This window comes from Pelobates fuscus, chromosome 2 (assembly GCF_036172605.1).
Source record: "Pelobates fuscus isolate aPelFus1 chromosome 2, aPelFus1.pri, whole genome shotgun sequence".
NCBI lineage: Eukaryota > Metazoa > Chordata > Amphibia > Anura > Pelobatidae > Pelobates > Pelobates fuscus.
Window position 1 is genome coordinate 160,108,217 of NC_086318.1, and position 17,492 is coordinate 160,125,708.

Consider the following 17,492-nt stretch of genomic DNA (forward strand, 5'->3'; position numbering starts at 1 on the left):
CTTGCCCCTACTCGCAGTATGCCTCAAGTAGGGGCATGTCGCCAGTGGCTGCTCGCTGACATTTATAACTGAATATAAAAATTAGTATCTTATATAAAAGTGATAGAGAGCAACGGTAAGAGTATGTGTAACCAAAAGTTATAGTAAAAACAATGACAATATTGCAATATGATAAAGTAGTAATTTAGATCTAAATAGCTTTTTTTACACATACTCTTACCGTAGCCCTAACACTTCTATACAATATACATTTATATCCATTTTTAAATGACAGTGAGCAGCCAGTGGCTGCTCGCTGTCATTTAACACTAAATATAAATCAGTATGGGGCTCACTATGACCCCCATATTGATAAAAGGGAGGTTAATTCCGCATGCCTCTACTCATGTCGCCTAAACATGTCGGGAACACAAATACCAAAAATGGGGGGGACATAGTGCCCCCCTACTCTCCCACTCGTGACTTGCGGGAGGTGGCTATAAATATAAATGGGGGGACCTATTGTCCCCCCTATAGCTGCCCAGCCATGGGTTTTAGATTTGTTTGGGCGACATGCCCCTATTTGCAGCATACCGCGATTAGGGGCATTCGGCAAGAATTAACCTCCCTTTTATTAATATGGGGGTCATAATGACCCCCATAGGTTTTAATGTGGGCTAGTGGGGATTGGAATTAATAGTTATTACAAGGAGGGAGCTGGTAGCGCTGCCACCTCTCTCCTTGTTTGTTTTTTTCACGCATGCGCACTGTTATTTCTCTGTGTTACGGGGGTTAATTCTCCTGCAGCACAGAGTCTATTAAACAAATGAAACGAAAAGGTAATGCATTCGGCACTTGCCATTTCGTTTCGTCTATATTTTGTTTGTAGGGTTTTTGTTTACATTTAATAAACAAATAAGAAAAAAAACAAATTTTCGGATGAAATCGTAGACATTTGTAAACTTAAAAAGTCACTCTAGACTGAAATTCACTAATGCATACAAAGTACCGGTATTATGATAAAGTATGTACATTAATGGAAGACTATTGTTAAACGTTTTGATAAACCCTGAAAGAAAACATACTGGTACATGGTATAATTATTTTTCCATTTTTTTCTATGGTGGTATGTGAAATCTTGACTTACAATAGCTACAGATCTTAAAACTGCAGAACAGCAAGCCTTCCCTTTCCAGCTTGGACATTCTTGTCTGTGTGGAGACAGTAGCACACTGAGGGGGGATGAGGAAGGTATTACACCCAAGTGACAGCCAGGAGAGAGTTCACACAGCATGCCTCTACTTGCTCTGCACTGCTTCAAATGTGGGACCATGGCAGAGGGTATTTATACTCACCTGTCCTATCTGTCAGAGTAGCTCGGTGCATTCAGCCAATATGATTAAGTTCCCGTCCCTTCAGTAAGTGAGTCATATTCAATGCTGCATGCTGGAATGGCATACCGAGCAGAGGATCATAAATACCCTTTGTCTCATTATCGCTCAACCACGCTACAGTCATGGAATGAAGGTGGGGGGTGTGCATATAAGAGAATAGTGGGTGACCGAGAGAAGGAAATGTAGACAATGTAAAAATAGAAGGGTGAACACACCCCCTTGGAAGGACAGGCCATACAGAGAGAATCAGAAGGTTGGGGGTACAATCAGAGAATATGGGGAAGGCAGACTGGAAAAGTGGGGGTGGACAAACAGAATGAGGGTTGGAGGAGGACAGAGGATGGACAGACAGAATGGGGAGAGGACAGTCTGAAAATAAGGGATTATCAGCCTAAATGAGAGAGGGTTGGGAGGGACAGACTGAAAATGGGATTGAACTGGCAAACAATGGGGACAGTACAGACCGAAAAAGGCAGTTGGACTAATAAGTGGGAGGACAGACAGATAATGAGGGGGGTGGAGAGCAGACAGAGAATGAGGGGGTGGAGAGCTGACCGAGAGAGAGAGGGATGGAGAGCTGACAGAGAATGAGGGGGGTGGAGGACAGACGGGGAATAGGGGGGTGGAGGACAGACGGGGAATAGGGGGGTGGAGGACAGACGGGGAATAGGGGGGTGGAGGACAGACGGGGAATAGGGGGGTGGAGGACAGACGGGGAATAGGGTGGTGGAGGACAGACGGGGAATAGGGGGGTGGAGGACAGACGGGGAATAGGGGGGTGGAGGACAGACGGGGAATAGGGGGGTGGAGGACAGACGGGGAATAGGGGGGTGGAGGACAGACGGGGAATAGGGGGGTGGAGGACAGACGGGGAATAGGGGGGTGGAGGACAGACGGGGAATAGGGGGGTGGAGGACAGACGGGGAATAGGGGGGTGGAGGACAGACGGGGAATAGGGGGGTGGAGGACAGACGGGGAATAGGGGGGTGGAGGACAGACGGGGAATAGGGGGGTGGAGGACAGACGGGGAATAGGGGGGTGGAGGACAGACGGGGAATAGGGGGGTAGAGGAGAGACGGGGAATAGGGGGGTAGAGGAGAGACGGGGAATAGGGGGGTAGAGGAGAGACGGGGAATAGGGGGGTAGAGGAGAGACGGGGAATAGGGGGGTAGAGGAGAGACGGGGAATAGGGGGGTAGAGGAGAGACGGGGAATAGGGGGGTAGAGGAGAGACGGGGAATAGGGGGGTAGAGGAGAGACGGGGAATAGGGGGGTAGAGGAGAGACGGGGAATAGGGGGGTAGAGGAGAGACGGGGAATAGGGGGGTAGAGGAGAGACGGGGAATAGGGGGGTAGAGGAGAGACGGGGAATAGGGGGGTAGAGGAGAGACGGGGAATAGGGGGGTAGAGGAGAGACGGGGAATAGGGGGGTAGAGGAGAGACGGGGAATAGGGGGGTAGAGGAGAGACGGGGAATAGGGGGGTAGAGGAGAGACGGGGAATAGGGGGGTAGAGGACAGACCTAGAATGAGGGGGGTAGAGGGCAGACCTAGAATGAGGGGGGTAGAGGGCAGACCTAGAATGAGGGGGGTAGAGGGCAGACCTAGAATGAGGGGGGTAGAGGGCAGACCTAGAATGAGGGGGGTAGAGGGCAGACCTAGAATGAGGGGGGTAGAGGGCAGACCTAGAATGAGGGGGGTAGAGGGCAGACCTAGAATGAGGGGGGTAGAGGGCAGACCTAGAATGAGGGGGGTAGAGGGCAGACCTAGAATGAGGGGGGTAGAGGGCAGACCTAGAATGAGGGGGGTAGAGGGCAGACCTAGAATGAGGGGGGTAGAGGGCAGACCTAGAATGAGGGGGGTAGAGGGCAGACCTAGAATGAGGGGGGTAGAGGGCAGACCTAGAATGAGGGGGGTAGAGGGCAGACCTAGAATGAGGGGGGTAGAGGGCAGACCTAGAATGAGGGGGGTAGAGGGCAGACCTAGAATGAGGGGGGTAGAGGGCAGACCTAGAATGAGGGGGGTAGAGGGCAGACCTAGAATGAGGGGGGTAGAGGGCAGACCTAGAATGAGGGGGGTAGAGGGCAGACCTAGAATGAGGGGGGTAGAGGGCAGACCTAGAATGAGGGGGGTAGAGGGCAGACCTAGAATGAGGGGGGTAGAGGGCAGACCTAGAATGAGGGGGGTAGAGGGCAGACCTAGAATGGGGCGGGTGTAGGGCAGACCTAGAATGGGGCGGGTGTAGGGCAGACCTAGAATGGGGCGGGTGTAGGGCAGACCTAGAATGGGGCGGGTGTAGGGCAGACCTAGAATGGGGCGGGTGTAGGGCAGACCTAGAATGGGGCGGGTGTAGGGCAGACCTAGAATGGGGCGGGTGTAGGGCAGACCGAGAATGGGGCGGGGGTTAAAGGGCAGACCGAGAATGGGGCGGGGGTTAAAGGGCAGACCGAGAATGGGGCGGGGGTTAAAGGGCAGATCTAGAATGGGGCGGGGGTTAAAGGGCAGATCTAGAATGGGGCGGGGGTTAAAGGGCAGACCTAGAATGGGGCGGGGGTTAAAGGGCAGACCTAGAATGGGGCGGGGGTTAAAGGGCAGACCTAGAATGGGGCGGGGGTTAAAGGGCAGACCTAGAATGGGGCGGGTGTAGGGCAGACCTAGAATGGGGCGGGTGTAGGGCAGACCGAGAATGGGGCGGGTGTTAAAGGGCAGACCGAGAATGGGGCGGGTGTTAAAGGGCAGACCGAGAATGGGGCGGGGGTTAAAGGGCAGACCGAGAATGGGGCGGGGGTTAAAGGGCAGACCGAGAATGGGGCGGGGGTTAAAGGGCAGACCGAGAATGGGGCGGGGGTTAAAGGGCAGACCGAGAATGGGGCGGGGGTTAAAGGGCAGACCGAGAATGGGGCGGGGGTTAAAGGGCAGACCGAGAATGGGGCGGGGGTTAAAGGGCAGACCGAGAATGGGGCGGGGGTTAAAGGGCAGACCGAGAATGGGGGAGGGGGACAGAGAAGAGGGTTGGACAGGAAATGGGAGTGAGCTTGGACAGACTGGGCACAATAGCCACTACAATAACACATGATGGCTATGGTGCTTGGGTTGTCAAGGGGGAGGGATGCCAATTCACCACAGGTGCCAGGTATGCCTCTGGCCGGGGAATGACCGCAGCGGACAAACTGCACCCAATCATACACTTCTCAGTGAGTTGTAATACAGCTCACTGAGACTTCTTTCAAAAGCTGGCACTCTTCAAAATGCTTTTGATTTGGCTCAACTGAGCTACACTACCAGTAAGAAACACATCTTGGCTGTCTGATTAATGGCCTGGGAGTTGGTTAAGCATCCAATTGTGGAATTATTATAATTTTACATTTTTTTAAATTTATTTTATAAAATGGAAACGCTACACACTGCAAGCCGAAGTGATTAATATTTTTGGAGTTTTCCTTAAAAAAAAATAAACAAAAACCATTTAGCTCGTTAGGAAACATTTTGTTAATTTCTTCTCAATACCCTTCTGCTGGTAGTCCAGACAATGGCAAACTTAGCTCAGAACATTCCCACAGTGAGCAGGAAAAACAGCAGCAACATTAGGATTCTGTTGCACTCTTTGTTTCATGCAGTTCCCTAATACTGGGGTATAATGTTTGTCCCATGTGTCTACTTTCCTTCTGCTCTACTGTAATCTTTAAATCCACTTCATTCTATCCATAAGATTTAATCTTTTGTAGAACCTTCAACCTGAATGTTCTGCTTTAAATCCTGTCTGTCTGCGCTATGTTATGTAGAGCATCAGCTATAACAACCTTTCTTACCATATCATGTGATAGGATCCCTGCTGTGTACCAGCTGCACAGCTAGACCTTAAAATGTGATGCATTGGAAATGTCTGCATTTTTGTTGAATATGGTGTGGCATATTTTTAAAGTGAAAAAGGAAATTTTACCTTAAAATCTTATTTATAAATTCCTTTTTTTTAAATGTAGAATGCACTGTCACGTATAAGACTTTTTGCACAACCCATGTCGTACGATGCAAATCATTGATATTCTGTGATGTATGTCTACAAGTAGCATCATGGACATGTTAATAACATTATTTGAGGAAGGGGTATAGGATGTCACTGGTATTATTACCAATAAATGGAATTGCTACAGAGGTAAGATTGTTTCTCTTCTCTGCTGCATAACCCAGTAAACCGCATTTATAAAAAGAAACCATCACTATTATTATTATTATTATTATTATTTATTTATAAAGCGCCAACAAGTTCCGTAGCGCTGTACAATATAAAAGGCCATTTCTTTTTAATTTGTTTTGGTGTATTTGGTTAGTACCAAGCAAGTATTTTCTGTTAAATACAGACAAAGAACATTATATCAGTTTGAAGGTAAAAAGTGAAAGTATTAATGTGTGAAGTTCTTTCACCCCTTAAGGACACATGACATGTGTGACATGTCATGATTCGCTTTTATTCCAGAAGTTTGGTCCTTAAGGGGTTAAAGTTGTGCAAACTGGTGCAATCACTAATATATTCACCATGCACAATCCAATGGTGACAGCTACACTTTTTGCAACTTTTCAAAATGTTTGTTTATGTATTTATTTTGCTTGATCGACTACATTTTGATTAAAAACAGTAGCAACGTGATCACAAATTTCTTAAAGGAACAATCTAGTTTTAGATTCCTAACACTATAGTTATGTAATAAATGTTTAGGTGTCTGGCTCCCTCTCTGGAGATAAAGTTTACTTACCTTTTCTCCACTGCTGCACCAGTCTCGCCACGGATGGCATCCTTGATAATCTAAGCCAACCTGATGCTTTGCCATAGGAAAGTATTGGGAGGCTATTGTGCATGCGCGTCAAAACACTGTGCTGCGCCATTCAACATATCTTCATAGAGATGTATTGAATCATTGAATTTCTATGGGGATCATTCGTGTCTCCGTGCAGAGTGTAGGTATTGCACACAGTTCAGTTCTGAACATGGATGCACCTCTAGTGGTTGTCTGAGTGACTGAAAAGAAAGTGTTGCTATTGCTTAGTCAGCACGGACAGGCTATAGACACGGGAACCATTACATTATGCTGTAGTGATACTGGTGACTATAATGTCCCTTTAATAGTCTTGCTTCCAATACATTTCAGTGAATATTATAACAGTACTGATATTAATTCACAGCAGATTTAGAGGCTATTGCTGTAGAACATTGCTTTTTCATAAATTTCATGTAATGAATTCTTTTTGTATTCTCTTTCTTCAAGTGAAGATTTTCAATCTTCTAAAGAAGAGGATGTGTTGGCCAAATGGGTTGCAGATCCTGCTAATACAGAATGGATGGAACGTAGGTATCACTGCTTCACTACTGATTAGAACGTATCCTTTATCTTACTATACTTTATAAAGATTTTGAAAAAATAGTCTATGTGAAAAAATATAAATATTTCATTATAAAAATGTAAAACAAAGCAATGCATATGTGTATTTTAAAGGCAATTAATATAACTGACATTTTTAAGAGCATGGTTTCCCAAAATACCATGATGCCTGGTACTGTAATTTGAATACAAATATCATGTGTTTAGAACCTACCTCCTAGTTATGCATCATGTTCTGTACACATTGAAGACCGCTGCTCAGTGTCAGATGGGGAAGGGTGACCTTATTTACAGTCCGTATGCACGAGGCAGGGACTCACTGGCCATCTGGCTGAAAAAAGAGTTTCTTAGACATAGAGGATAAAGTAATCAGATTTTATTGTAATCTATATTTTTTTCATTTACATGTCCGTAAAGTGGTTGGGTTTCTGAAAATGTTGCTGTTAGAACAGCCATTTAAAACGCATTGTTCATATTTGACTCTCTTTTTATTTTATTTTTGTTCAAGATCCTGATGAAGTAATATATGATGATGTACCAAGGGAAAATTCTGATTCTGCTACAGGTAAATATTTGTAACAAATATATGAAGAGGAGACTCTGTCCTGAACATTCATATTTGAACTGGAGAGTTGCTGAAATTAACTGCATTCATACTCCATTCACAAAGCACAGCCATGTGTGACAAGTTAAAAAAAAAATAATTAAGGCTATATAACAGCCAGGGCCGGCCTTAGGCCATTAGGCACCCTTTGCGAAAAGTCTTCACGGCGCCACCCCCCTCCACCAAGTTGCCTGTATATAGTCACACAAACAGTTACAAGCAGACAGTCAGACACGTTCAGTTACAGGCAGACAGTCACACATACAGGCACACACACAACGGCACAGTTACAGCAACACACACAATTGGAGTCACACACAGTCAGTCACACACACACAGGGAGGCAGTTACAAAGACAGACAGTCACACACACACACACACACACAGGCAGGCAGACAGTCCCCTCCCCACACACACAGGCAGGCAGTCACACACACACACACACACACAGACAGGCAGACAATACCCCCCTCCCACACACACACACAGGCAGTCACACAGACAGACAGTCACACACAGGCAGGCAGACTGTCACACATTCAGGCAGGCAGGCAGACTGTCACACACAGGCAGGCAGGCAGACTGTCACACACACAGGCAGGCAGGCAGACTGTCACACAGACAGACAGACACACACACATAGGCAAATAGTCTCACACACAGGCAGGCAGTCACACAAACAGGCAAATAGTCTCACACACAGGCAGGCAGTCACACAAACAGGCAAATAGTCTCACACACACACAGACAGTCACAAACACAGGCAGGCAGGCAGTCACATACACAGGCAGGCAGACACAGTTTCACACACACACACGCAGGCAGTCAGTCACACAAACAGTCACGGCGCCACCCCCCTTCTCCAAGTTGCCTGTATATAGTCACACAAACAGTTACAAGCAGACAGTCAGACACGTTCAGTTACAGGCAGACAGTAACACATACAGACACACACACAACGGCACAGCTACAGCAACACACACTCAATTGGAGTCACACACAGTCAGTCACATACACACACAGGGAGGCAGTTACACAGACAGACAGTCACACACACACACACACACACACACAGGCAGGCAGACAGTCCCCTCCCCACACACACAGGCAGGCAGTCACACACACACAGGCAGGCAGACAATCCCCCCCCCCACACACAGGCAGTCACACAGACAGTCACATACAGGCAAGCAGGCAGACTGTCACACACAGGCAGGCAGGCAGACTGTCACACACAGGCAGGCAGGCAGACAGTCACACACAGGCAGGCAGGCAGACTGTCACACACAGGCAGGCAGGCAGTCTGTCACACACAGGCAGGCAGGCAGTCTGTCACACACAGGCAGGCAGGCAGATTGTCACACACAGGCAGGCAGGCAGACTGTCACACACAGGCAGGCAGGCAGACTGTCACACACAGGCAGGCAGGCAGACTGTCACACGCAGGCAGGCAGGCAGACTGTCACACGCAGGCAGGCAGGCAGACTGTCACACGCAGGCAGGCAGGCAGACTGTCACACGCAGGCAGGCAGGCAGACTGTCACACGCAGGCAGGCAGGCAGACTGTCACACGCAGGCAGGCAGGCAGACTGTCACACGCAGGCAGGCAGGCAGACTGTCACACGCAGGCAGGCAGGCTGTCACACGCAGGCAGGCAGGCTGTCACACGCAGGCAGGCAGGCAGACTGTCACACGCAGGCAGGCAGGCAGGCTGTCACACGCAGGCAGGCAGGCTGTCACACGCAGGCAGGCAGGCTGTCACACGCAGGCAGGCAGGCTGTCACACGCAGGCAGGCAGGCAGGCTGTCACATGCAGGCAGGCTGTCACACGCAGGCAGGCAGGCTGTCACACGCAGGCAGGCAGGCAGGCTGTCACACACACACAGGCAGGCAGGCAGGCTGTCACACACAGGCAGGCAGGCAGGCTGTCACACACAGGCAGGCAGGCAGGCAGGCTGTCACACACAGGCAGGCAGGCAGACTGCCACACACAGGCAGGCAGGCAGACTGCCACACACAGGCAGGCAGGCAGACTGCCACACACAGGCAGGCAGGCAGACTGCCACACACAGGCAGGCAGGCAGACTGCCACACACAGGCAGGCAGGCAGACTGCCACACACAGGCAGGCAGGCAGACTGCCACACACAGGCAGGCAGGCAGACTGCCACACACAGGCAGGCAGGCAGACTGCCACACACAGGCAGGCAGGCAGACTGCCACACACAGGCAGGCAGGCAGACTGCCACACACAGGCAGGCAGGCAGACTGCCACACACAGGCAGGCAGACACACACACATAGGCAAATAGTCTCACACACAGGCAGGCAGTCACACAAACAGGCAAATAGTCTTACACACACACACACAGACAGTCACAAACACAGGCAGGCAGGCGGTCACATACACAGGCAGGCAGACACAGTTTCACACACACACACACACGCAGGCAGTCAGTCACACAAACAGTCACGGCGCCACCCCCCTTCTCCAAGTTGCCTGTATATAGTCACACAAACAGTTACAAGCAGACAGTCAGACACGTTCAGTTACAGGCAGACAGTAACACATACAGGCACACACACAACGGCACAGCTACAGCAACACACACTCAATTGGAGTCACACACAGTCAGTCACATACACACACAGGGAGGCAGTTACACAGACAGACAGTCACACACACACACACACACAGTCAGGCAGACAGTCCCCTCCCCACACACACAGGCAGGCAGTCACACACACACACACACACAGGCAGGCAGACAATCCCCCCCACACACACAGGCAGTCACACAGACAGACAGTCACATACAGGCAGGCAGGCAGACTGTCACACACAGGCAGGCAGGCAGACTGTCACAGGCAGGCAGGCAGACTGTCACACACAGGCAGGCAGGCAGACTGTCACACACAGGCAGGCAGGCAGACTGTCACACACAGGCAGGCAGGCAGACTGTCACACACAGGCAGGCAGGCAGACTGTCACACGCAGGCAGGCAGGCAGACTGTCACACGCAGGCAGGCAGACTGTCACACGCAGGCAGGCAGACTGTCACACGCAGGCAGGCAGACTGTCACACGCAGGCAGGCAGGCAGACTGTCACACGCAGGCAGGCAGGCAGACTGTCACACGCAGGCAGGCAGGCAGACTGTCACACGCAGGCAGGCAGGCAGACTGTCACACGCAGGCAGGCAGGCAGGCAGGCTGTCGCAGGCAGGCAGGCAGGCAGGCTGTCACACGCAGGCAGGCAGGCAGGCTGTCACACGCAGGCAGGCAGGCTGTCACACGCAGGCAGGCAGGCTGTCACACGCAGGCAGGCAGGCTGTCACACGCAGGCAGGCAGGCAGTCACACGCAGGCAGGCAGGCTGTCACACAGGCAGGCAGGCAGGCTGTCACACAGGCAGGCAGGCTGTCACACACAGGCAGGCAGGCAGGCTGTCACACAAATAGGCAAATAGTCTCACACAGGCAGGCAGTCACACAGGCAGGCAGTCACACAGGCAGGCAGTCACACACACAGGCAGGCAGGCAGACACAGTCACACACACACACACACAGGCAGGCGGTCACACACACAGGCAGGCAGGCAGTCAGTCACACAAACAGTCTCACACACACTCACACACAGACTTTCCTCTTTCCATAATGGCTGAAAGGGGGAGTGGATGCAGTTCCTGTGCAGCAGTGACCAGGGGCTTAGGGAAGGTATTAGCCCTGCCTCCGCCTAATGCCCCCTGCCCCGCCGCTCATTAAGCCCCACCCCCGATGCCTCCATTTTTTTTTTTTATTTTTTTTTTTATAGACCCGACTGGAGAATAATGAAATCCTCCACCTGGGTACCTGTTTTAGTTCCCCTGACACCGGCCATGTGCGAGCTGTGTCTGCCACACCCGTAAGGCCAGCCCTGAAAGCAGCTTCATATTAAATAAAAACATCATGATTTAGTCACATCTATCTAATTTATATCATTCAGAATTTAAGCAAGTACCTATGACTGTATTGGACTAAACTATTTGCTGTTCTATAATATTCAATTTACATTGGATTCTAAACTCATTCTAAATGAGGAGATTACATCACATGCATATCATATGAGGTTTTCCTTAAAGGAATACTCCACATGCCTGAAGCACTTTAGCTTGCTGAAGTGTTTTTTTTTTTTTTTTGTGTGTCTTAAGATGACAAGCAGGTCAAGAGTGTAACAACCAAACATTGGCATTATAACATGAATGTATAATAACTTAGGGAGATCAGTGACATAGTTTAAGTACACAGAAGTGTGACCAAGTAGGAGGTAAATGGTCCGGCTATCTTCTAATTGTACCCCTGACCAAGGGGGCGGCGGGGGAAATTATTGGTGGTAGAGCACTCCCCTTTGTGCATGGGTGAGTACCCTGTCATCTGTGAGCCGGAGCATCTATCTACGGGTGATTAGGCTCCATTTAGGTAGCTACACTAGGCTGAACACATGTACTGTATCTGGCCAAACAATAGTCTTTCTTGTAGATAATAAAAATTAATAGGAAAAATAGTTAAACTAAACATAGAAGGTTCGAACTGCGGCTTCGCAACTGTCAGCATCATCTGTGTTCAAGTCTCTAGTAAGGAGGTTGGGAGCATCCCAGAGGTGGAGGGGACAGCTTTCTGTGGGTCTCGTGCCTGCAAGCTGGTTTGTTGTGCAGGGTCTGTCTTTGGTCCCGTCAAGCTCAGTTTCTGTAAAAAAAATATCATAGATATTTTGTGTACTGCCCCTTCATGTGACACCACCAGATGACACCACTCCTGCCGTTCTAAGCTGTCTGGTAACAGGATTCAGGGATCTTCTCCATTGCAGAGTGGACCTTGTAAGATCTTGGTAGAAGGACAGTATGGATCTTTCAAATGTTAATGACGTCTTGCCTCGTAGTGCCATCAGCAGGGATCGTTTGTCCTGCGAGGTAGAGCAGTGGACAATGACGTCTTTTGTCACTGTCGCCTGAGCTCTGCCTGAGATCTGCAGTCGGTAGATTCCATCCAGGGAAAACTTCTGTGCCTGGCTTGGTAGTGAGGGAGCGCATGAGACGTGATTGGGTCAGGTTGCACCGTGATCTGTCATCTAGGGCTGTGTAATGGAATGAAAGGGTTGTTGATTAGCTTGTAGGGTTAAAACAGTGTCCGTTAGTGATGACAAACCCATCTCGAGGTCAGTGATGTCGCCCTCTGATGCTGTTACCCTGTTCATTACAGCTTGTAAATCCGCTTTTATCCCTGCCAAATCTGCAGCTAATAGGCCCTTTATCTCTGTGATCTGGTTGCGAAAGTCACATTGCGTGACCGGGGCTGATCCCTCTGTGTCACCTGCAGGGTGAGGTACCTGTTCAGAGGCCGGGTTAAGCTGTGTCACACCTGAACCAGTCAGCAGAGTCTCGAGTCCCACCGTCGTTGCCATTTTAGTTATTGGCTGCCGCTGAAGCATGGACCCAATGTCTCTGGGCTCTGAGGGTGGCTCCTGGTTCAGCTTCTGTGTCCATCGCCCCATGGTTGGTGTCCGGATGGTTAGAGAAGCGGGCGGGAAAGCCTCTGTGTCTGAGTCCTCAAAGGGCTCTAGGCCGTCAAGTAGTGCAGACTGTTCTAGGCCTGTGGGTGGTCTTTAGGCCCCAGACCTCCGCTTTTGTTGTTTTGCTTCAGCGGTGTGTAGGAACAGCATAGAATGCCTCTTGGCGTGCACCTCAGGGTATACTGGTGTTTATGCAGGCAGTGATGGTGTGAGTCCCTAGAAAACAGGCTGTTATTCTGCTTCGCGATCGGAGCGTTGCGAGATGGCGATCGCTCCGGCTCAAGGTTAGGCTCGGCCCCCTTTGCTGAAGTCTTTTATGTGTGAAGAGTCTGTTTTTTCTTTTTTGGCCTACATTTTGCAATTCTAGAAAACGTCTCCTGTAAGTGCAAGACACATGCAAACTGCCAATAGTAATTCAATACTTTTATAAACATAAATTGAATTATTAAACATTTTAAGAAAACTATATTTGCAGATTTAAAACCTAAAATTCAGAAGTTTAGTTTTTCGTTAAGGTGCGTTCTGTTTAAGAAAAAAAAAAAAAAAGATGAAATCACTGTAAACTATGAAATCCAATTGCATTTTAATATATTTCTTTACATTTTCAAAATGTTTTCAATTCTTCGTTTTCAAATTCTTCAGATATTTTCACTTTTGATAACAATAAAATTAGTAATTCAAATTTATTTTTGGCTTCTGCTTTATCCCTTAGTGACTTGTAGGGTTGTTCACTAAAGTCCAAATGGCTCCATACTGAATGGGGCAAAATAATCTTGCCACATATGGAGCCATATGGTCTGCAAAATCTGGACATTATTCAAGCTGTATAACAATGTCCGGATTTTACAATTCAGGTTCCGAACAAACCTGAGTAACGGGCAATCCAGCTCTGAACAGAGCTAATAAGGATTCCAGCCTGAGTGACAGCTAAAATCTGGAAAAATTCAAAACTGTGATGCATAAAAATAATCACATCTTCACTCTGCTCCAAATTGGCTTCCAAACGGGCAATCTGCCTCTGAACAAAGCTGGTAAGAATTTAATTCAACATCAAGAAATGATTCCTCATACATCCTGGTAATTCCTACAATTGCCTATATCTCATTTCTCTTCTTCCCCGCCAGATTTTACTTATGTATTCACAGCTTCTCATTTTCTTGTTTAGCTATCCTGACTACCATTGCACAATAATAATGCTAAGTAGGTGGATTTGTAGATTTGTCTCAAGCATCTTCTTTTCATAACAGATCCTGATGAAATGATCTATGATGATGTAGAAAATGGTGATGAAGGTGGAAATAGCTCTTTGGATTATGGTTGGAGTTCCAGTGAATTTGAAAGCTACGAAGAGCAAAGTGATCCCGAGACTAAACATGGAGTCCCTATCTCTTTCCTACGAGGGAGCAACACAAAGCACGTAAGTACCTAATTTCACATCTATTTAGGAGTCAGAGGGTTAGTATATGCCAGCATGTGGATATAATTGGAAAAAGTCCAGTATGCCATACCTGAATTTTTCTTCTGAGAAATATTGCTACCTAAATCTCGGCTGTACTCAGATGTTTTTTTAAACAAACAGTTCATTTTTGAAGTGCTGCTGGAGACATTCTTGGAGTTGAAAGGACAGTCCACTACCTAAATAATAATATCAATCAATAAGTAAAAATCACTGTTTAGTACATAAACTCCCAATGAAAATATGCATGCATTTAACTATGCATTTTCATTGTGGGTATATCTAAAAACAGCTTGCAAAAGTTGCAGATTTCTTGTCTAAAGCTATTGCAAGCCCTCCCCTTCTAATTCAACCCAGACTAACTGTGGCTATCCAATCACAGACTTCCCAATGAAGGCAATACTATATTATTTAGACTGAATATTTTCCTCTTGTCTTGTATATCTGTGTCAGTTTGACACACCAGCATTTATATTTATATTGTATTTGCCCATTTTGTTTCTAAACTATTTAGTTGAAACTTATATCCCTGCATTCCAGTGATTTTATGCAAGGAGTTAGATTGCAGCCAAGGACTCTGTTGTTAAAGTCTTATTATTTCATCTATGACAAATAATAAGCATATAACATTCATATCTATTCCCTAAATTATTTTTCTACCATTATTATCTCTCTTTCTTCATATGTAGAGTATCATTATATGCTATAGTGCTATTACGAGTGGGAGATAACAACATGAAAAGATTTATAATTAGGAGCAGGAACGTTGGGGTGCTGCTCTCCTCCCTTCTACTTGCAGTATTTAATTTTTATTTATTTATTTTTTTAATTATTTTCGGATATGGATCTTTTTGAGGCATTGTTCTCTGTATCACTTCTACTTACCTGAACGCAAACCATGCTTTCTGTTTATAGTGTTATTTACTGCTGTAAATATATATAGGCAGTATATCCAGCTCCATTTCTGACATTCCTTGTCTGTAGAATTTCTACTTGTAGATTGAATGAACCTTAAATGATAAAGTGAGATTTAAAGGAATACTGTAGTGTTAGGAATACAAAGCTGTATTCCAAATAATATAGCGTCCCTCTGCCCCCCCCCCCCCCCTCTCCTTCCCCCACTTACCTTATTCCAGCGCTGAGGTCACTCCTCCAATGTCAATTCCAGGGGGAACCTAAAACAAATAAGGATGACATTTCATGTGCTCTAAAATACATATAATGTGAATGGCATGAGTGGTAAGCAGGCTCTAGTGCTGAAATTCCTCCAGTACAACCCATACTGACACAAGCAAAGAAATAAAATATGTAGGGGTGAGCACTAATTATATCATAGTGAAGTGAAAAAGAAACCTTAGAAAACACAATAGTGCAGATTGTTTGCATATGAGGTTCTGTCGAACTTTTTAAAAACATGTAGAATTTAAGTGTTTGTTTCAAACTTACATGACTCAGAGCCCAGTCTTGAGTAAAACCATGCTTATTATTAATGCCAAGTAACAGAATAAATGCTCCTAATGCTGAAGCTGACTAAGGATAGATTCCACAATATGGTAGTCCATCTACTTCAAATATGCCATCAACATACACAAAGAAGATTCCAAATACTATTATTATCATTATTGGCATTTATATAGAGCCCACACTTATCAATATTCTTTAGGGGTAATTTCACAACACACAAGACACACTAATACAAAATTTTGACCGGAACAATAAGGTGTAGAGGAGATTGTTCAGACAAGCTTACTTAATAGAAATTAAAAATATGTATTTAAAAACTTAGAACTGCTTACATGTGAGCAGACATTATTGCATAAAAAAAAGACAAACAAGTGGATGGGCAGTAACCTAAAAAGCCTTCATTTTCTAGCCTTTTGCCATAATCCTTTTGTCCACTTATGCTCTTGACCCAGGAGACACAAAGATCATGGAGTGAGGCCATTGTTTTTTTTACATAAATTATGTTTGTATTTTGAAAAAAATATTTTTTTTACACATATTAGGGTTTTCCTCTACGAAGTTTGATTGTTTTGGAGCCCAGTCACCATGTTTTAGTGGTTTAACTGAATCATCTTCACCATTGGAAGCATCATATTTATTATGGATGGTAGATCTAAGATTGGTCTCAGAGTCTTGTAATTGTTTGGGACATTTGAATACTGCATGTTTTTAACCCCTTAAGGACCAAACTTCTGGAATAAAAGGGAATCATGACATGTCACACATGTCGTGTCCTTAAGGGGTTAAACAGTCCATGTTTTTTTTCCATTTATACTTGTGACATTGGAGCTTTAATCAAGAAAATCTGTTTATTTCCATTGCCTGCGTCCTTGTACATCTTCATGTAATGTCTGCTAACAAACCACAATGTCATAATTACTTTTATTCATCAGTAATTGTTCCACCTATAAGCACATATATCACATTGTGTACATAGCTCAGAGAATAAATGTATTTTTTTGTGATTTATAGTAAACACATTACCTTTTGTCCTCCCTTTATAAGGATCTTTCCTTCTTTTAAGAAATTAATTGCAGTGTTCTGAACAATTTAATAACTTCCACATGAAAGCATCCCTGAACGTTTCACGTTTTAAATGTTACACCAATATACAATTTATTATATGGCCAATAATCCGATATTATTTGTTCTATAAAAAAGGTTACTGTTTTTTTAATTCCCATTGTCCTAAACACTGTTTATTCAATAAACCCCCGAGGGAGTTGTGGTGAGTGGGAATCCATCATGCAAAATCCAGATCAAAATAGCTGAATTTTAAAATAGATCAAAGCCAAATTTGACATTTTCCCACCTCCGCTATTTATTTCTACATTTTGTAGTTGGTTGTCAGCACATCCTAACTTGTTGTTTAGTGAATACTCCCCAAGACTATAGAAAATTGTTATTAAGAAGAGAATGGTGGGCACACCCGGTTATCTGCCATATGCAATAGATTAAGACAATTAATACAGATAAGGGTGCTCACTCATCAAGCCCTATTTCCAAAAGGCTACTAATACAATAATATAATACTGAAAAGAGGAGCTTTATTGTACAGGAACACACATAACCGGTATCAACACTGTCAGATTTAAAGGACCACTATAGTGCCAGGAAAACATACTTGTTTCCTGGCACTATAG

The 17,492-nt window shown here is 46.1% G+C and overlaps 1 protein-coding gene across 3 annotated transcripts in view; it reads left to right on the forward strand.

Annotated features, from left to right (window-relative positions):
• The window catches only part of ARHGEF10 (Rho guanine nucleotide exchange factor 10), a 174,823-nt gene that overhangs the window by 34,248 nt on the left and 123,083 nt on the right, over positions 1-17,492 (forward strand). For all 3 annotated transcript variants that reach the window (XM_063442906.1, XM_063442909.1, XM_063442907.1), the window contains exons 6-8: positions 6,631-6,710; positions 7,253-7,309; positions 14,138-14,307. In XM_063442906.1, the coding sequence (XP_063298976.1) occupies positions 6,631-6,710; positions 7,253-7,309; positions 14,138-14,307 (307 nt within the window). The remainder of the gene's footprint in view (positions 1-6,630; positions 6,711-7,252; positions 7,310-14,137; positions 14,308-17,492) is intronic.